Source organism: Bombus impatiens, unplaced genomic scaffold (genome assembly GCF_000188095.3).
Source record: "Bombus impatiens unplaced genomic scaffold, BIMP_2.2 scf_0197, whole genome shotgun sequence".
Lineage (NCBI taxonomy): Eukaryota > Metazoa > Arthropoda > Insecta > Hymenoptera > Apidae > Bombus > Bombus impatiens.
Genome location: NT_176616.1, coordinates 1,403,220 through 1,422,033, shown reverse-complemented (window position 1 = coordinate 1,422,033; position 18,814 = coordinate 1,403,220). Strand labels below are relative to the sequence as shown.

At 34.7% G+C, this 18,814-nt stretch overlaps 3 protein-coding genes and 1 long non-coding RNA gene across 5 annotated transcripts in view; 1 reads left to right on the top strand and 3 right to left on the bottom strand.

Annotated features, from left to right (window-relative positions):
* Positions 1–1,378: 1,378 nt before the first annotated feature.
* On the bottom strand, positions 1,379–3,074 carry LOC117151401. Its single transcript, XR_004461297.1, has 2 exons — positions 2,073–3,074; positions 1,379–1,660 (listed from the first exon to the last, which is right to left on the bottom strand). It is a non-coding gene; the product is annotated as an uncharacterized LOC117151401 (long non-coding RNA).
* A 493-nt stretch (positions 3,075–3,567) lies between these two features.
* Positions 3,568–6,774, top strand: LOC100744408 (ADP,ATP carrier protein 2). The gene is made up of 4 exons (XM_012382893.2): positions 3,568–3,889; positions 5,139–5,400; positions 5,506–5,740; positions 5,820–6,774. Exons 1-4 carry the CDS (start codon positions 3,727–3,729, stop codon positions 6,060–6,062), a joined length of 903 nt encoding a protein of 300 aa, XP_012238316.1. The 5' UTR covers positions 3,568–3,726; the 3' UTR covers positions 6,063–6,774.
* A 279-nt stretch (positions 6,775–7,053) lies between these two features.
* LOC100744528 (vesicle transport protein GOT1B) lies at positions 7,054–8,430 on the bottom strand. Of its 2 annotated transcripts, none has more exons than XM_003487722.4 (4): positions 8,081–8,430; positions 7,873–7,964; positions 7,623–7,801; positions 7,054–7,536 (listed from the first exon to the last, which is right to left on the bottom strand). In XM_003487722.4, exons 1-4 carry the CDS (start codon positions 8,103–8,105, stop codon positions 7,410–7,412), a joined length of 423 nt encoding a protein of 140 aa, XP_003487770.1. In that variant the 5' UTR covers positions 8,106–8,430; the 3' UTR covers positions 7,054–7,409. The 2 variants fall into 2 exon arrangements, with proteins under 2 accessions (XP_003487770.1, XP_033175528.1); XM_033319637.1 differs by having other exon boundaries at positions 8,077–8,425.
* A 303-nt stretch (positions 8,431–8,733) lies between these two features.
* Positions 8,734–18,814, bottom strand: part of LOC100744289 (calpain-C) — a 38,773-nt gene continuing 28,692 nt past the window's right edge. The window contains exons 6-17 of the mRNA XM_003487720.4: positions 11,577–11,760; positions 11,240–11,314; positions 10,987–11,156; positions 10,645–10,817; positions 10,426–10,520; positions 10,108–10,340; positions 9,860–10,029; positions 9,709–9,767; positions 9,464–9,611; positions 9,260–9,376; positions 9,113–9,171; positions 8,734–9,029 (exon numbers count right to left, since the gene is read on the bottom strand). Coding sequence (XP_003487768.1) covers positions 9,003–9,029; positions 9,113–9,171; positions 9,260–9,376; positions 9,464–9,611; positions 9,709–9,767; positions 9,860–10,029; positions 10,108–10,340; positions 10,426–10,520; positions 10,645–10,817; positions 10,987–11,156; positions 11,240–11,314; positions 11,577–11,760 — 1,510 coding nt within the window. The 3' untranslated portion in view covers positions 8,734–9,002. The remainder of the gene's footprint in view (positions 9,030–9,112; positions 9,172–9,259; positions 9,377–9,463; positions 9,612–9,708; positions 9,768–9,859; positions 10,030–10,107; positions 10,341–10,425; positions 10,521–10,644; positions 10,818–10,986; positions 11,157–11,239; positions 11,315–11,576; positions 11,761–18,814) is intronic.

Below are 18,814 nucleotides of genomic sequence, written 5' to 3'. Positions count from 1 at the left end.
AGACAGAGTATAGATTAATTACATAATCTAAATTTTAAAGTTTGGGTATATACTCTAATTGTATATCATGGATAACCTTATTGTATTTTACGTTACAAAATATAGTAAAATAACTTATTTATTATTACTCTTGGTTTGATCTTAGTTTGGATTAAATAGGATTTATTCTACTGTACCAACGGCGGATACTATGAAATGCCACAGAAACCATAGAGTCAATTGTTAGTAGCTTCCTGTGCGTAAAATGACCCTGACATTGCAATGAAGCACTTTGAATATGCTATTAATTCTAACAAATCAGTCACTCGAGAAAAGTTTTTTTAGAAACTTTTCGTACTTCTACAGTAAATTAAAGAAATATAAAATTTTATTAGTTCTGCAGTGACAAATAAATGTCGTACTATTCGCTTAGCTCGCCTTATTTGGATCGGGTAGAGAAACATCAAAATTTTATTTTGTACATCGTATATGTATAATCGGTACATTGTGCAATTAGAAATATCAATCATACTTATTTTTACGTAATTAATAATAGACGTCCTATTCGAAAGGCAAAAACAATAAATGTCTTGAGCATTACCCTTAATCAGAATTTATATTTATATTCACATAATATATTATTGTTCGTATAAATTATTTACATCATCTTATATACGTTTAAGGTATTTGTAACGCAAATTAATTTTCTTAATTTTAATTGCTCTCAAATGTTGACGATACGTAAGTATACGATACGTTAGTATATTATCTATACATGACTCAATATTTAGGAAACCTAGCCTTACCGAAATAAAGACGTTCATTATTAAAGTTGAAAGTTTTAACATAAAATCTTTATAGTAAGCCTCTGCAAAAGTGACATTTTGATTAATTACGGAAATATGTAACATTGGTAATTTCGGCATCTAAAATGCTGTGTTTATTATAATGTAAAGTTGTCGTTCTGCCGATTTCTGAATTGTTTGTTAGTGTACGCGTGCAGAAAATACAGACAGTCAAGAAAGTTCTTCCTTTTCTGATAGAGAAAGAATCTTAGGCATGCGCGAAGAATATGGCTTTCGATTCTCTGGGTGTTTTACTTTTGTGGGATATGTATTGTCGCGCTACAAAACCTTAAATCCTGTAGATCTCTATCAAGTAATAAAACCACTTCGAACTGCTTTCAGGTGCATTGACCATCATGACTTCAGTTATTACACTATGTGCAGACAGCCGCATACGCCATCAAGGTCGTTATTTAATCCAATCCACACACTTAAGTTCCACGTTGCAAGTTCGATATAGTAATGTGTTAGAGCTTGCAATCGTTAACTTTCTATGTATGCAATTGAATGACGCATATACGTATGTATCTAATGGTTTTTCTTCTATTCATTCTAATTTCTTTTTAGTATTATATGTCAATTTGATAATAGTTACGTAACATCGTCTGCAAGTTAGGAAGTACTCTGTGATGGATAATATATGGATGCATTGACGAAAATTTTGAATTTTTATTTATATATATCTACACAGTCGTCAAATTACTGATTATAATGCATAATATGAGCCACACGAGTCATTCTGCTTACATGTGTTTTTGTGTAGATAATCACAACAGTATATCGAATATTATCACTGAACTCAGTAAATGTGGAATTTCCCGTTATAACTGAAATGTCTGTATAAATCGATGAAGATAAGTTAGTAGTGGTACGATAGAATTAGACATAAATATAGACGAATATTTTAAAATATATAAAATAGGTGATGATATATCTTGAAATTTTTTAAGTGTCCTATCACAAAAATGTTACCTCTCGAATACTACATAGTCTCTTACTTAATTCTCTATAATTATATGAATTACAATTACATATTATGTATTTATAGTATCCTCAGTCACTTTTTGTTACCATTCAATTATTCATCCAATTGGAAACACAATGGATAATTATTATATACAAGTTACAATTTCTTTAAATGTTTAATGTTATCGAAAACAGAAATTTATACGGAAGTGCAAGAACATTTAAAAGATACAGTCGATTACTAGTATTACGATTAAAATTATTGTATTAGTATTTATGTACCAGTATCCATAGGTTTATGCTCGGCTGATATCAGTTGATATGATTAATTCTCACTATGAATACTTGCACGCGCAGTGAAATTTTACATGATGTAGACAAAGGACATTTTTAGCATTAGTCTATTCTCTACAAGGTCCACTACGTATGTACGTGTCTTCAAGGTGTATAAATATACTTTACTTGAAGTTACTCCATTGAACTCTGGCGTTGTACTTCGTAACATACTGGCCGTACGCCAGGGTTACGCAAGTCGCGCCCTGTTGACCTCCTTCTTCATGAAAGATCGACCTTGTATCTCGTTCTTGTATCTTAAACAGCGCAAACTCGAAACCACCCCAAAGACATATACCTTATCGCAATTGTATTTATCAAAATTTTCTGCTTGTATTAATAAATGAAAATATAAAAAATGTTGATAATAAATGTTCTTATTGATGAGGATATAACTTGATCTATGTATTCATATTATATACATGACCATTACCTATGTGTAGAGATAACGATCGATCGGTATGACGGAACTGTACTGTAATACCTGCCTCAAATCGAATAGGGTCACATCAAATTGTATAATACAAAACTCGATCGGTCATTATCCTTGACATAATGTTTTCTTATTTTTCTCTTCAATGTAATTTTCTTCGATTTTATAGATCGCTCCAGCAATTTTTATCATTAACGATTGTTGCAAATAATATTATAGTTATAAGAATGTTTATGTCAAAACTAAGCAATGTTGTGATTACATAAAAATGATAATTAAGGAATGGATTACATTAAAGTTAAGGTAAAGATAAATTATTATTAGTTATTCCTTGTTGAAATAGGAAAATAATTGCAAATTATACCCTGTTAGTACCTGGAGAACCAGTAAAGATGGGTGTATCAGGCGGGTATTTCGAATATACACACAACTTCTCTACGATATTTCTTCCTATAATTTGTACAATTCTTTGTGAATTAAGATATGAAGAAAGAAAACGATATCACTATACTCTTTTTTTTTATTAAACATTGAGTTGCAATCATCAATTAATTTTTATTTGTAGAAATATATTAAAAATATTGATATCAATTATTTTTGTTAATCTGCTATAATATCCGTGTTTGGTATTCATTTAATCACTATTGTTAAATGCGGAAGAAATCTTGGTATAATACGTAAAAATATGATACATATTTCATCGTTTTATAGAAATATATTCCCGCCAAACTACTTCGCGTTTCGAATACCTTGACACTAGCGACAATTTCTATATTTTCTTTACCGGAAATACGTCATAAGCGCGGTTAAACATCTAATTTCGAAATGACTGACCGTGAACGCATTCTATTTAATTGATATACACATGGTGACCGTGAAAAAGGGGAAGAAAGGCGTAGTGTCGCAAGATACGAAAGAAAGGTCACGAATTCGGGAACAGAGTACGCATTCGAAGTGTATGAAGTGTCAGGGTCTCAAGGTGCGGCCGTGCCAGAAGATTGAACCTGCGCAGAACTCTGCACGTGACCTGCGCAGCTATTCTTAGCAGAGGTCCGTTCAACGAGAGGAACTCGTCTCGGTCACTCGTCGTCCGGCGCGCGTCCGAAACGTAGGAGTGGTTCCTCCTCTTTATTTTGTTAACCCGTTTTCACACTAACTGTCTGAATCAATATGTCTGGTCTTGCGGATCCAGTGGCATTCGCCAAGGATTTCTTGGCTGGTGGTGTAGCCGCCGCTATCTCGAAAACGGCGGTTGCTCCCATCGAACGTGTGAAGCTGTTGCTGCAGGTACAGCATATCTCCAAGCAAATTGCTGAAGACCAGCGTTACAAAGGTAAGCTATTTAAGGAGGCAATTACATTTATTCGATCACTTATGAGAGATTAATAAAATGGACAAAGTGTCAGGATACATAACATGCAAGTAACTGGAATCACAAATCAGCAACGAAACATACAAAACATGTGACAGGAACATTTCGCTCATATCGGGATCCTGAAACTGCCAAGCGTTTCCGCCAAGTTCCTCCACGGCGGTTAAGATCGAGATTACTGTTATGTAATATCATTTCATACTATATGTTAGTAGTACGCCAGTAGTAGTACTATCTAGTTTTAATTTTCTACTTTATGTAACAAAGATAAAGTTTCGGGTCTTACATAACTTTTGCAATATCGATTGAAAAGGAAGTCGTACTTTTCTGACAAACCAGTGGGTCGATATTCGGTGAAATGACTTGGGTACCAGATGGCAGTGCATGGCATTGCTCTTTGTACGGGATTCGCAAGTGCCGATCGATGACTATGCGGCTCAATATGGCTGCCTTTATAATATAAAGCATATACTCAAATTTTATTTTAAAGATTTTTTAATATGTATTTGATAATGAACAATTGAAATCATACTTACGAGAATGTAATTTATTGTACTATATCTAAGATGTGATGTAATTATGAAAAAATAAGTAATATTTTATTTAAGAAAAAAAGAAAATTACGAATATATCAAATTGCACAGATTTAAGCGTGGAATTATTTTGCTGACGAATAATAATGTTTTAATAATACATAATCTTAGATTGTAGTTTTATGATAAACATTTAGTAGATAATATTTAATCATTCGCGATATGTTATCATTAAAATTTATGATATTTAAATTATACTAAAATAATACGATTTCATGACCTTGAATATCTTCCTTTGCTTAGTATTAAAAAAAAAACGGATTTTTAAAGTTTCTGCAATGTTAACGTATCAACAATGTTAATGTATCTTAGTTATTGTAAAGATAATCTTATGTACTTAAAGATATGAAATATTATAAATAATTAAAAATCTATAGCTGACAATGTTCTGTTACATAACAGCATGCAGTACAATATATGACAAAACAAAATTTATAGAATTTCTAAATCTAGCATTCAAATATTTTCATGATTCAGATATTCAAAAATTTTCATGAAAAGATTCTAATACTTTGAATAAAATAAAAAAGTAATTAATCTTGTCACTTATTATTCATGCAAAATATAATCTTTCTTGAAATAAAGTATGATGTAAATATATATTCATATTATTCCAGGTATGATTGACTGCTTTGTGCGCATTCCAAAAGAACAAGGATTCCTCAGTTATTGGCGTGGTAACTTTGCCAATGTTATCAGATATTTTCCCACACAAGCTTTGAACTTTGCCTTCAAAGACAAGTACAAGCAAATTTTCCTTGGTGGTGTTGACAAAAACACACAATTTATGCGTTACTTTGTTGGAAATTTGGCCTCTGGTGGTGCTGCTGGTGCTACATCTCTGTGCTTTGTCTATCCTCTTGACTTTGCCAGAACTAGGTACTTTTTATATATTATTTTGGTATTCGATTGTGATTAATTCTTAATTACAACTTGTGTGATAAAGTTTTATATATGGTAATTACTTACACTTATTATTTATAGGTTGGCTGCTGATGTAGGCAAAGCTGGAGGTGAACGTGAATTCTCAGGTCTTGGTAACTGTCTGACTAAGATCTTCAAGACTGACGGTATTGGCGGCCTCTATCGTGGCTTCGGTGTATCCGTCCAGGGTATCATCATCTATCGTGCTGCCTACTTTGGTTTCTATGATACTGCCCGTGGTATGCTGCCTGATCCCAAAAAGACACCATTCCTTATTTCATGGGGTATTGCTCAGGTACAGACCAGACAATAATATCTATTTTAAATCTTGATACAACTGTAATCCTTTTATTAATATCTAATATTTCTTGCAGGTTGTCACAACTGTTGCGGGTATTGTATCTTATCCATTTGACACAGTACGTAGGCGTATGATGATGCAGTCTGGTCGCGCTAAATCCGATATGTTATACAAGAGTACCCTTCACTGTTGGGCCACTATCTATAAGTCAGAAGGTGGTGGTGCTTTCTTCAAAGGAGCATTCTCCAACGTTCTTCGTGGTACAGGTGGTGCACTCGTGTTGGTACTTTATGATGAAATTAAGAATCTCCTTTAAGACATAATAACAATCCTCACCTCATTACCTTCACAACTACAATTGCAAGTACCATCTTTATTACCCTCACCATCCAACATAACAACAGATCAAGTTATTTCATGGCTGAAACAGTACACGAACTGTCGAGAAATTTGAGAACAGTCAGACTATGATCTTTTGGTAGCATCTTGTGAACTGCATGAAACTCGGCAGAATATGTATCTTGACTGTAGAAGAGAATTCGCTTAATTTATTGCCGGATTCAGTATTTTCTTGCAGCTCACATGTTCTATATTTCATACTCCTTTTCGTAAAGAAAAACGAATGGATATGTGAAATGTTTGATACATGTGACTATATAAGCGATGGTCGAGACATAAAGTAGTAAAAATAATTATCTAAACAAAAAAGAAGAAAATAACAAAAATAAGCGTATACATTTGAGCAAGAGAAGGACGCGCGACGAAATACCATTGCGGCGACGGCGGGACGCGTAGACTTGGGCCGCCCCCCCGCCCTTATTCTCGGCCCATTGTAGATAATAAATGATCATATTAACGATATCAATGAAGTTCATCGAGTTTCAGTGAACAGTAATTTAATTTCACACTCCAGACTACTACGTGTAAGATAATGAGAAGCGTTACTTGTAAGTGTATGCATCCAATGTGTTTATGTTAGGATGTGTGCAAAGAAACCAACAGATCAATAAAAGTAATGACAAAACATAGTTTTGAGTCTTTTCTTACCTTAAACATAACTTTTTAATTTTTTTTAATTAAATTCTTTATCTTACGTTTTGTAACATACAAGATAAGATAATTATCTAAGTTATTGTTTGTTCATTAAATAGATACTAAAAATAAATAATATGCCTGCATTCTTATATAGTAAAATTATATTTTGAAGGAGTAGTGACAGTCACGTATCATATTTCATATTACATATTTCATGTTTCATACAATATTTCATTATTATAAACATTCCAAATATAAAGTAGGTGTTAGCCTTAATATCATTAATCTACTGATACAGTGAATTAATGATTTTAAATAAAAATACTTCCCATTTTAATTTTGATCCTCAATCTACCTGAACATTTTGGAATGCTCTTAAAATACACATATACTCTCTGCAGCAATACAGTAGTTTATATGAAAATGAGAAATTTATATATTATTTTTACACAATATTTCTAGATTAAATGGGTAGGTAATTGAACTTTGTTGTTTACACTTGACATTTATACAATACAAACAGAGATCTGAGAGAAATTTCAGAAGGGAATGACGAGAAAGTTTGGGACACAATATAAAATAGTGGATCTTATATACAATGATTTGTGCCATCATATCAAGAAACATATCATACAGTTGTTCTATTTGGATCTCCCGCAATTGAATCTAATATTCGAGATAAACCTGGCAAATTTAAAATAATTCTTAAACCAGGTATCTTTCGTAGAACATTTATGGCAACTGGCAGGAAACCACTGAAAAATTAATAACATTAAAATTTTAACTAGTTTCATAAAAAACGAATATGTATTCGGTAATAAAACAGATGTAGAATACATACCTGAATAATAATATAAAACCATACGTTTCTATGATCATGCCTATGATAGGCCAACCCATAAGTACTACAATAATTCCTCCTAAAAATGAAGCACTAGCTTTTATCTTGTGCCTTTGAAAAAAAAAGCTGAGGGTTCTCTTTGGTCCAATAACACATGATAATCCACATATAAATAAAATCTATAGAGAAATAATTAATTCATAATAATGTACACTGGATGCTTTCACAGATCTATGAGAACAGTTCTTACATTTCCAATAGCAAGAAGACCTTTATCAAAAAGTAGTAACATTCCAAGGAAAAGAAAAGATATACCAAATCCTGCAAGTCCGACTCCTATTTCTGAAATCAATACATAATTGTTATATAGTGTTTTGAAATTTACATTTCATTTCGTACTCATGAGAATAGTTACAGATCGTAGATTTTTTATAAATTATAAATTATTTATTACTTACTTTGCGTATCTGTAATTTCGAACATTATTTACGATTTGTGCTTTACGATGAACTCTTAAATTACTTTTTTAGTAATATTTCGACAAGATTCAGGTAAAAATTGTAAAGCATAACCTAACCTAAATCCACGTCATTAATTGTGATGTGACACTTTCCAACTAAGCACTATTTCTAGTCACCGTATAAAAACCGTATATTGAATACTGTATATATTTTGTAATAACCACCTTAGCATTATTTTTACAAAATTTAAATAAATTAAACACGCTCAATATTTATCAGCGAAAGGAACGCCATTATACATACATGTGCGTTCATACTTCATACGCATGAGATTGTCGACTCTATTCTTACTTTTTATTGTGCGATTTTTCAATTATTTAAAATACTTCTTGACGATTGAATTTAGGATACATACAGTTTGCAATAAAAAATTAATAGCATTAGGTATTTGATATTATTTACAATTTTCAATAAGAATTTTTCCAATAATTTTTTGTGTGAAAAATTTTATTTTAAACAAATTCATATCATTCAGTTCAAATTATATGCATGTAATTCGTACAACTTGTTATACATATAAGTTATATGTACTTTGAAGTATATAATTTGATGACAAGCCTATTTACAAATAATTAATTATTTATTGTGGATAGGGGCTGTACAAAATAAATTTAACTTTATTATTCAGTATGAATTTCTTATACAAATAACATATAATACATTGTCATTTATAATGTTTAATCAGATGAAGGAATGATGAGATTGCTAATGGCGGGAAGAATGACATTATTTTACAAACAGCACAAAAAATAGACTTGTTCATTAACCGTTAATATGGCTAAAACTTAAGTCTACATACGACGTAAAAAACATTATTTACAAGTATTCCAAGGTACACGAATTATGTTGAGTAGTAAGTTCAGCACATCAAAGATGATCTGAGCCACTGAAAATAAATATTGATATTTTAAATAATAATTTAATTTTTTATATCTAAATCAAACCAAATTTTATATGTAACGTGAGTACCTCAGTTAAACTTAATTTTATGGTCCCATTTTGCAAAGGGTCTTTACTTTCAAATATTCCTATAAAATAAGTGTAAATATTAGCGTGCGATTTAAATATTTAAATATTAAAATATACAGAAGGAGGAATCAGAAACTTAAAGTATACCAAATGCGTCACTCAAGTGCAGTATTGCCGAGACGAAGTCACCAAATCTGAGTGTCCCATCCTTTCTCATATAGCGAAGGATTAAAATTGAAAGTACATCCGTATTTAATTGGAACCCTAATAGAAATATTTTTCATGCGTTAAGAGTACGGATAGGTGAATACCAAACATCGGTAAACATGTATATATATAATATATACTTACCCACTTCTAATAACGCATCTCGCAATCGTTCCGCTTTAAGTATACCCGTTTTTTCCTTCGTGTGATTTTTAAACGCTGCTTGCCAGTATTTTAAACTGCACATGAGATCCTTAAAGTCATTGAATTTTAATCGACCACTACCAGAACTCTATATTAATATCAATGTAAGGAAAACCACCAGTAAATTATTATTAATTAAAAAAAATATTATTAAAAACAGTTAAGGTAACTAATTTTAAGGATACATCCATTGTAAGAACTACCTGTCGGCATACTTCCATAGAAGCACAGCTTTTTATATAATCTATAAATGAAACACAATAATTTATCAAGTAATATTAGAAAAATCGGTGAATTAATTTTTTTATTATAATTTTAGATAGTGCGAACTTTTACCATTTGGTAAACAAGCTTCGAGAAGTTCTTGCAATTCAAAAGCGTTTACTGTTCTGTGTTCATCAGCAAGTTGCAGAAACACGGCTTCATATTGTGAGAAACCTTTGCCTTCGAGGGGTGGCGCTTTGATGATGGCCGATTTCATCAAAGATGGCGGTGTATCGAGAAGTCTAATAAAATCATTATATATGTATAAAGTAAAATTATATTTTCAAGTAACCTGTTAATATTAAAATTGAATTACTTACTTAAGTTTTAGAGGCTTACTACTGTAGACTCGCAGTGTGAAACTTGTTTCTTGCGTAGGTTCAAAAGTAGTGGGTACTAACAAATAACCACCCTGGTCTAATTGACATCTGTGGCTCACTTGACGACTGTTGGTATATTGCGAGTTAACCAAAGATTTATTCTTTTTGAAAAATTGCTTGTTTATCGATTCTGTGCTATTTTTCGGCAAAGTGTACGCCGTGAAGCCTATCACCTTAATATAATACAAATGGTACAGTCATTAATAATAAAATTTCTAAAATAGGATACATTTAAAAGCTATAAAGAGTATTCCTTACTTTTATTTCCATGATAGAGTGTTGATACAAAGAGACAATTACTTCCTCCATTTCACTTAGGATTAGATGTAATTGTGGATTAATATGGAAAGTTTCTGCAACATATATAAATTTATAGAATCGTAGAACAATTTATCGTAATTCTAATAAGTGCTTACGTTACGTATTACCGGATTTCCGTTGTAAAACGTTCATCATTGGAGTAAACCGCGTACGAACCTTCATTGTTCCGACATCCTCCTGCGGTTACGCCCCTCCTCCAACTGCCTTGATAGAGTTTCATTTGCCAGGTATGTTTGCTATGCAACGATGGCTCATCTCTCGACGTTTCGGCATCAAGATGTACGACTTCTAAATGAGTGAACGTCTTCACGAAATCCGAATACGATATCCTATGATTCATGCGATTCCTGTTAATTATTTTTATTCACACGTTTGTAGCATTTATTGCAATTATCGCGTAACTAAATTTAACGAGGTGCGTACTCAAATAAACCTTATAACTTAAATAAATTATCAAAGCTTATTTTATAAATTAAGCTATTATTAAAATAAGTTCACCAGAATTCTCCCTCGGCCATATTTCTGACCGCTAAACGATCCCTTTCCATTGGAGGTACTTCATCCCATTCAAGGCCACCTCTCGCCCAAGCGCCAACATACTCCCTACCAGGTCCAAGAGGATTTCTTAATTTTACTAACTGAACCGCCTCGCCGTTGAATGTTTCCACCTATATTTTACGCAACGATCCATCATGAAATACGAGTCAGAATTAATCAAGATCGTCGAACGATTATTATCTCTGGTATTTACCCTTTCAATAGCGTACAGCCTGTAATTGATCCCCATCTGAATGCCATTGGCGAGTTTCTCTGTACTGGCACGAATCTTAAACGAAGTAAAAACAAATAATTTAGTTTTTCAATAACACAATGTTTATAACATCTATAACGCCCATGTTTAAGCAGTTTTATATTTTTATGGGTATAATCGGAGAAATGGAATCTAAATAGAGATCCGAACGATCCGAGAGATCTAATTTTCTATAAATGTACAAACGCCGATAGTCTAATAATAGCGGGCTTACAAAGTATTAAAGATACCTGCGGTCGATAATAAATTAAGAAGAAAAGAGTCACGTGTTGTTTACCTGCTGCTGATTGTTATTTACTGTACACGTGATAAGGGATGTCATATCGAGGAGTTTCGCTAGTACTCGCCCACACGCAGTAGGATCTTGGCGTATGGCGATACTCTCAGTGATTCCGCCGGTAAGGTCAGACAAACCATCCAACAGAGTTCCATACTTCAAAGCTTCGTACGATCCGTGCAATCTGAAAGCAAATAATAAAAAGTCAGTTTTGTCGAGGTAACTTTTCTTGATGAATTCTTAAGAAACGACTATCATCCTAACATAACGAGTCTAAAGGTGCATGGAAAATCCTATTCATTTATTCAATTCCAACGAGTTGTCAGGAATTTTCACTCGCGTTGTTTAAATAATAGTGAAAACTCGTATCATGCAGGAGGTATTTTGTAAATTCAGGAACGTCAAGATCGGCTCAGGGAAAGCGGATGTCTAGAATTTTTCGACCTGCGACCTCTTCCCGTCGACGATGAGACACCTCTGGAGAAATACCACGCGATCGCGATTTCTCGCGGGCTCCTCATCGATTCCGCGAAGAAAGTTGAGTCGACAGCTCGTTAATCTCGCTCGCCATGCTACCGGAATAGCAGCTTTTGTTCCACGAAGCGAACCTGCCAGTTTGATTAAGCCTGCGTACCAAGACTTTTCGTCTCGGAAATCATCGGTCGAGATAGAAAGGCGAGATCTCGCGCGGATTGATAAGAGGATAGGCGAGAAGGTAGCGATTGTATCTGCTCGAATGTGCCGTTCCTGCGGGAATTAGCGTTCTCTAGATAACGGGGTTTCTTTCTCTTGCTCTATGTTCGTGGACTGACTCGTCCCAGTAACGCCAACGCCTCTTCTGCGTCCACATATGCTCGCTCCTGGTTAGATAGCGAGCTTTCCATACTCACGAGAGTGTACGCCAGCGTACAAGGTGTTTCAGAAAGTTGGTTCCAAACTTTAGTGGCACGATTCGTAAATATAAGCAAAAACGTCTTCAAAAAATATGAATGAAATGATATACAAATATGTATCATTAGTTTGGAAATTACAAGACGTTTCTAACAGCCTGAGTTTGTAACAATGTAATATAATGAGATAGAATTATTTAAGTCGCTTAAGCTTATCGAGATTTTAAAATTCGAAGATTAATAATGAAAGAATGATAAAATATTAAATAATATAAGTTGTACTTTAGTTCCGGCAGGAGAAAATATTAAAAGCGAGAAAATGCTTTGAATAATTCTAGATATCATATATAGATTCCTTATGAAAAGATAAGAACGAAATATAGAATAAAATTTGTTCATTTAAGGCTTAGCTTACGAGAAAATTGAGTTTGAAAATTTATCGTCATGCAGCTTCTATTACACATATTATGTGATCGCTCCCTGTGTATATGTAAGAACTAATAAAAAATAAACGACAAACCAAGTTCCAGTAATAAAGTAATATACACGCGTTATTGAATTATGATAATCGCAACTGGGAATATTAACATTAAGTTGGACGATCTTCTTTTTTTCCGATGAGTAGAAAATGATATTTGGACCCACGTCTATTGGGTCATTTTTGCTTCTCTCAACGAGTATATAATATACGCTCCCGAAGTTTGCTACTTTCTGAAACACTCTGTATACGTAGGTTAATCTCTAAACCGTAACCATTCACACGAGCCGTTCAAACAGTCACATGGGTATTTTCTCAGGGAAGGTGAGCGCAATGCGACCAACAGACAGATCCGTTTTTCAATTGTGTGCCTCGTATGGGCTTTGGATTCGGTGTGTTCCGCAATTTGCCGATGGCGGAAGTGGCAATGACTCGGAAGTGGTGTAGCGAAGTTGTTGGTCCGCGGCCAGAATACCAGATTGAAGCGGGACGAGTTAACAGGGTAATGATCGAGCCGTTGTCTCGACTATTTTCACTGATCGAATCACGTTTCGAGGAAATGAACGGTTCGACGTTAATGGCTGTCGTTGATTGAATTATGTTATGGTTAAATTGACCGCTCTTGATTTACAGTAAGAACGATTTGGAACAGTCTGTTACAGCACTGGACAGATTGTAGACATTTGGGACAATCTGCTGCAGTGTTAAACCAAGTTTAGCGAAAGATAGATGAGATAATAAATCAGACTGGAAATTATACTAAAAAAAAAAAAAAAAATATGTGGCAGCTTGTCGCAAGAGTCAGCGCACTTTCGAGCGAACATTCTGTCGACTATGTAATACCGCTGTCGGTTTGTGAGTCAACGGTAACACGAGTCTTGCCATTGACGTACTTCCGTCCCATGACCATCTAACGGGGTGATGAAGTCACATGCGGATGTGCAATGTCATTTACAATTCTTTCGTGCGATCGTCGCATTACGATACTTCGAATCACATCTATAATACCGTGACACACGGTAAAACAATTTCAAGATCAATGTACAATGCAGTTACACGACAGGCTACACATAATGTGTATACGTCGGCATAGCTAGTCGAGATTGCTTCGTAATTTAGGACATAAACATGACTAAGGATTTATAAAGATTATCATCGTGGTGGTTATTATCGATTATTAAATTCATAAGTAGCACGACGTATAAATCATTGTCGTTGTTCTGTAATCGAATAAATTAAAGATTAATTTTACTGTACCATGCCCTTCGAACTACTATTTATAACTTACCCGTTGCTCATTCTCTTAATTTAAGCTTTTCTTTGATGCCAAATAGGTACAATAGAGAAAGTAAAAGAAAAAAGAAAGAATGAAATTTCTACACATTCGGACATAAGACTTTCGTATTGTTCGTACATAATAATGCGCAGGAACGAGGAACGAACGTGAAATGAATACTTGCTCCAGATATTTAAAAAAGTAAGAAAACAAAATTAGTTCTGGGTACTCGCATAAGAAGACCAGAACAGCGAGTAGAGTAGCTTTATCAGAGAATGAGAGGTATCCTGAAACTCTTAATTATCTTCAACGTTGAAACGATTCGCTAGAACTACTTCCAACGAGAAGTTATATCTGCCGTGCTGTTTATAAACCGATAAGATTTCAACATTGAGGAATCAGATAGGTGGATGAACTGTTAATGAGGCTCGTTTTCGAGCGTCCATTAGCACGGTACGTTTGTTGTAGCAGTTTCGTGGCCTCAGATACGAGCGTGGACTGTGGTCACCGGTGCACTGACCTCCGATCCATTGCTGGCAACCAACGAACCGACTACTCGTCGAGTGAAAGTATCCGCGGATATACTTGCTTAGTATACCTACCCATGGTTGGCATGTGCGTGCACAAATATACAGCGCCGAATATAGCCCGGCATACTGGCGTATCCCGAAGCTATGCCGAATTCTGATTTCTCGTTGCTCGCGCGTCAAAACGTCTAGTGACCCATCGTTGAAAATCTTGTTATCCGAATACCAACGCGGTGAATCATTATCCTTGAGTGTACGTTTTGCGGAGAAAAGCATTTTCGAATATTTGCAACGGCACGCAAGGAATGCTTTCTCTATTTCAAAGTTTAAACTCGATCGATTAAGTTCAATATTCGATTTGTCCAGTTTCTGAGAATCTATCTGTCATTGCGTCGTTGCGTTATCAGTGTTGATACGCGAATTTGCCAAATTTTTATTCGGTAGTATCTATAGATAAAAATTGGTTCACACCCTCTTTTCAAACAAAGACGCGTTATAGGTTTTTTCATCATCTTCTACAAGATCACGAGGAGAAGGTACACGAATTTTCGTTATTGGCGAAATTGCAAGTATCGCATCTACAAATCGAATTACGTAGCACCACGTAAAATTATAATTACGGTAGACGACTCGTTCGAGTCTGACAAATTAAACATATGAAGATCGAAGTGTATATAGCATATACTCGTAAGAATCTTTATACATATCTGATTGTTTCAGATGATCAGAACAGGCATCTGTTATAACCATAGTAACGACGCTAAATGATACTGATCAAATGCTCTATGACTCACATATAAACTCTGGTTCTGTCGGTGCTGGATTATTAAATGTTTCATGCTTTAGCATATCAAACTCAATCTGAGATTCCTCTTCTTAATAGTCACGCGAAAAGAGAATCGCATTGACCATCTTAAAGAAGAGAAACCGAATCGGTTTTAGCGAGTAAAAAGAGTTAATTACTTCAGGAGATCGTTACAGTTACAAAATAATTAGAGGCGAAACGTGTTATCGTAGGACTGGGGGTAACCAGTGAACGCATAATGCGTTACTTAGTGATTCTTTGTTGCTTCGAGTACCGTGCGGCAGGAACAGGCAGTGGTTTCTAATGGAAATCGCGGAGAAGCGCGTCCAGCATAATTCTTTGGCTAGTTGTGCACGCGCTGGCACGCGAATGTACGAGCTTTCTAACTGATTTTAATACAGCCGTCGGATTAATAAGCCTGGATACACGGTACGTCCTGGATCGACGGGATCTATGCGACGGGGTTATCGTGAAAGAGGGAAGGTCAACCAACGAATGCTTCTCTCCCTGTGGAAAGAAGTGTGTCATCGGCGAGATTCTCTCGGTTGGAGAACGCGTCCCCTCTTCTCATCTCGCGTCCGTATCGAATCGAAACGCGTGGAATACTAATTTCGTCATCGTGGCAAAAATCATCAGTCGGTTTATCATTTCGGCCGTTATTTGCCGCACGGGATCTCCACGTGTGCCAAACGAAATTGGAATTGAGGTCAATGTTAGCCAGATAATATCGATTTCATATAAAATTATGCATTTTTTATGAATGTATTTATAAAGAAAAATGTTCTTCGTTAGACACGGTTCGCTTGGACAATGTTCTAGAGAGATTTTTATCGCGTACGATTCCAGGAAATTAAATAAAGAATGAAAACATGTGATATCGTGGGGTAATTTCAATTAATATTCGCATCCGGACGAGAAACAAACACCGATTATGATTTAATTAGTAAGAATACAGTAGCGGATATGGAGATATTTTATTAATGTTTGTCTAGAAGAAAATTTGGTTAGAACGTCGAGCGCATCGTGTTAAGTTAACAACCAGACGATAAGAATTTAGTAACTAGATACTTATACTACTTGAGGCTACTTTTTATTAAAGCGCCTTTTATTCTCCATAATTAGCTGATGACAGGTATAAATTCCGTTTTAATACCGATAAACGGTATATTCTTAAACATAATATATAAAAAAGGTTTATTATTAAGATAGCACAATAATCCAACACTAAGAAAAGTTCATTAATGTTAAAAAAAAATGCGAATTTTCCTAATTACCGAAATTTTTTATCGTAGTATTTATTAGCAGAATCTGGCTATTTACTATTTCTTTTTTTTTTAAACAAACAGCGAAACAAGAAATTTCAAGATAATGATCACGTCCAGCTCTTCAATTATCCGTACGATGATTCAATTATTCTTACGATTGTAATTGTACTCGAAGATCACCAGTGACACAGCGTGCCAGCGAAAATTAACGATGAATAGCATCGAAGATTAGATATTTTCAAGCTTTTGTCGTAAAATTTGCCGCAAAAGTCGATTGACACAAAGATCAATCACATTTTCAATACAAACGTGAGACATCGTTCGGCCATAATCGGTTATGGAAGCCAGTTGATTTCAAGCGATTCAGCGTTAATCGACTGCATCGTACATTCAACGTCGAACGGAAGTCATCGAGAGACAGCAACACGCTATCAATTATTAATGAATCTCGACCTCGATTCCTTTGCCGAAGTTGTTGACCAGTGTAATCGTTGCCACGTACAGACGGCTTGTAAGCGACATTACGATACACCGTCTCTCGGTGGATGTAATCGAGCGAATCAAATTAATTGAAAAGAAAGACCAATGCTCGATGAATCGAACGATCGTCTGGAATTAATTTACAGGGAATTTATTCATCCTTTGATCAAGCCGTGACCTCAAGATTCAAGAATCTTTTTTACGTGTTCTCAGTTGTGTTTCACTTACGAAATACACACTTTCAATTTTTTTTCAATTCGACGATTGTGTCAGGTTTAATGGTCGTGTCACGTAAAACCATTATTATCGCGGTATAATTTGTTAATCGGCTATTTAATTTTCGTACGGTATCGTGATGTGGCTCACGAAAGTATTTAAACACTTATAGAAACGTCTTCTGAATACACTATGTAGGTACATTATATTCGTAAAAAAGTTGCGGTCAAATATTTTCGTAGCCACCGTATGTTACAACGTTTGATCCTTTTGTTCTGCTTTCTCTTGGCAAAACGCAGTGCAACCACGACAATTTCTTATTACACATGTACACACACACACACTATTGTGATGCAAGATGTACGCGTTTGATGATGAAATTATAACGAGCTGTGTTCTCGACCGTTAAATAAGGGTATGTGCTACGAGTGTTGGCCTTTAGGAGAGCGTATGATCAAAAATAGAAAACTCTGACGAGTAAGAAAAAATTGGATAAGTTTACGTAAGAGGAATTAACTAAACGGATTGATAAATTAATTGCTGGAAATAAATGAAAAGAACGCACAAGGATCGATACGTTCGCATTTATATCGCAATGAAAATGGCAAATAGTCAGGCTACACTAGCTGAAACTCGAAGTTGTTAATGGAAATCGTGTTTAGTTGACCAACATCTACACGAATAATTACGAATGAACAGATCAGAATTTAACTAATTTCAGTATTAAATAACGTATCTCGATGTGTTTGGTTAATAGAAATTGTAAATCACATAATTAAATAATTTGTATAAAATTTAAAGGAAGATTAGGACTTTAAACCGTGCAACGATCGCGCTATTCGAGCATTGAAATCTCCAGTTTCTCCAGTGCGCTGTGACGAGGCAAGTAAAAACATTTTACATAAAATGACCAATAAATTACACGTATTACGTATAACAATAAAATCACTTCAATAGATTACATGGTATCAGATTTTTCTGAACGTTGTTAATATATGTATATACCTTCAAACATTCCCGTGTAAGCGCCAGAGAACGTTTACCCACGGAAACTTTCTTTTTCGTAACGATTCAAAGGACGCGTCCTCGGAATTCTTTCTATTAAGACTACGTATAAAAACGAGGAAAAGAACCCTTTCCATTATACGTTTAATGGCACAATATCGTCCGAGCAAAGTGTTCCTCGACGTTTAAAGGAACGACGTGCACGCACGTGTATACGTGTACTCATCGCTCACGAGCGTGTAAATATCGCGTTATCGCCAGTGAAATTTGTTACGGCCGTGGTTCTCATAAATGAA

What these genes read in the sequence shown, in the direction of transcription:
- LOC100744408 (XM_012382893.2), top strand. Translation starts at nt 3,727, where the DNA reads ATGTCTGGTCTTGCGGATCCAGTGGCATTCGCCAAGGATTTCTTGGCT. An exon ending in CTTGACTTTGCCAGAACTAG is followed by an intron (nt 5,401 to 5,505) that starts GTACTTTTTATA and finishes TATTATTTATAG; the next exon opens with GTTGGCTGCTGATGTAGGCA. An exon ending in TTTCATGGGGTATTGCTCAG is followed by an intron (nt 5,741 to 5,819) that starts GTACAGACCAGA and finishes TATTTCTTGCAG; the next exon opens with GTTGTCACAACTGTTGCGGG.
- LOC100744528 (XM_003487722.4), bottom strand. Translation starts at nt 8,105, where the DNA reads ATGTTCGAAATTACAGATACGCAAA. An exon ending in CGAAATTACAGATACGCAAA is followed by an intron (nt 7,965 to 8,080) that starts GTAAGTAATAAA and finishes TATTGATTTCAG; the next exon opens with AAATAGGAGTCGGACTTGCA. An exon ending in GTCTTCTTGCTATTGGAAAT is followed by an intron (nt 7,802 to 7,872) that starts GTAAGAACTGTT and finishes ATTTCTCTATAG; the next exon opens with ATTTTATTTATATGTGGATT.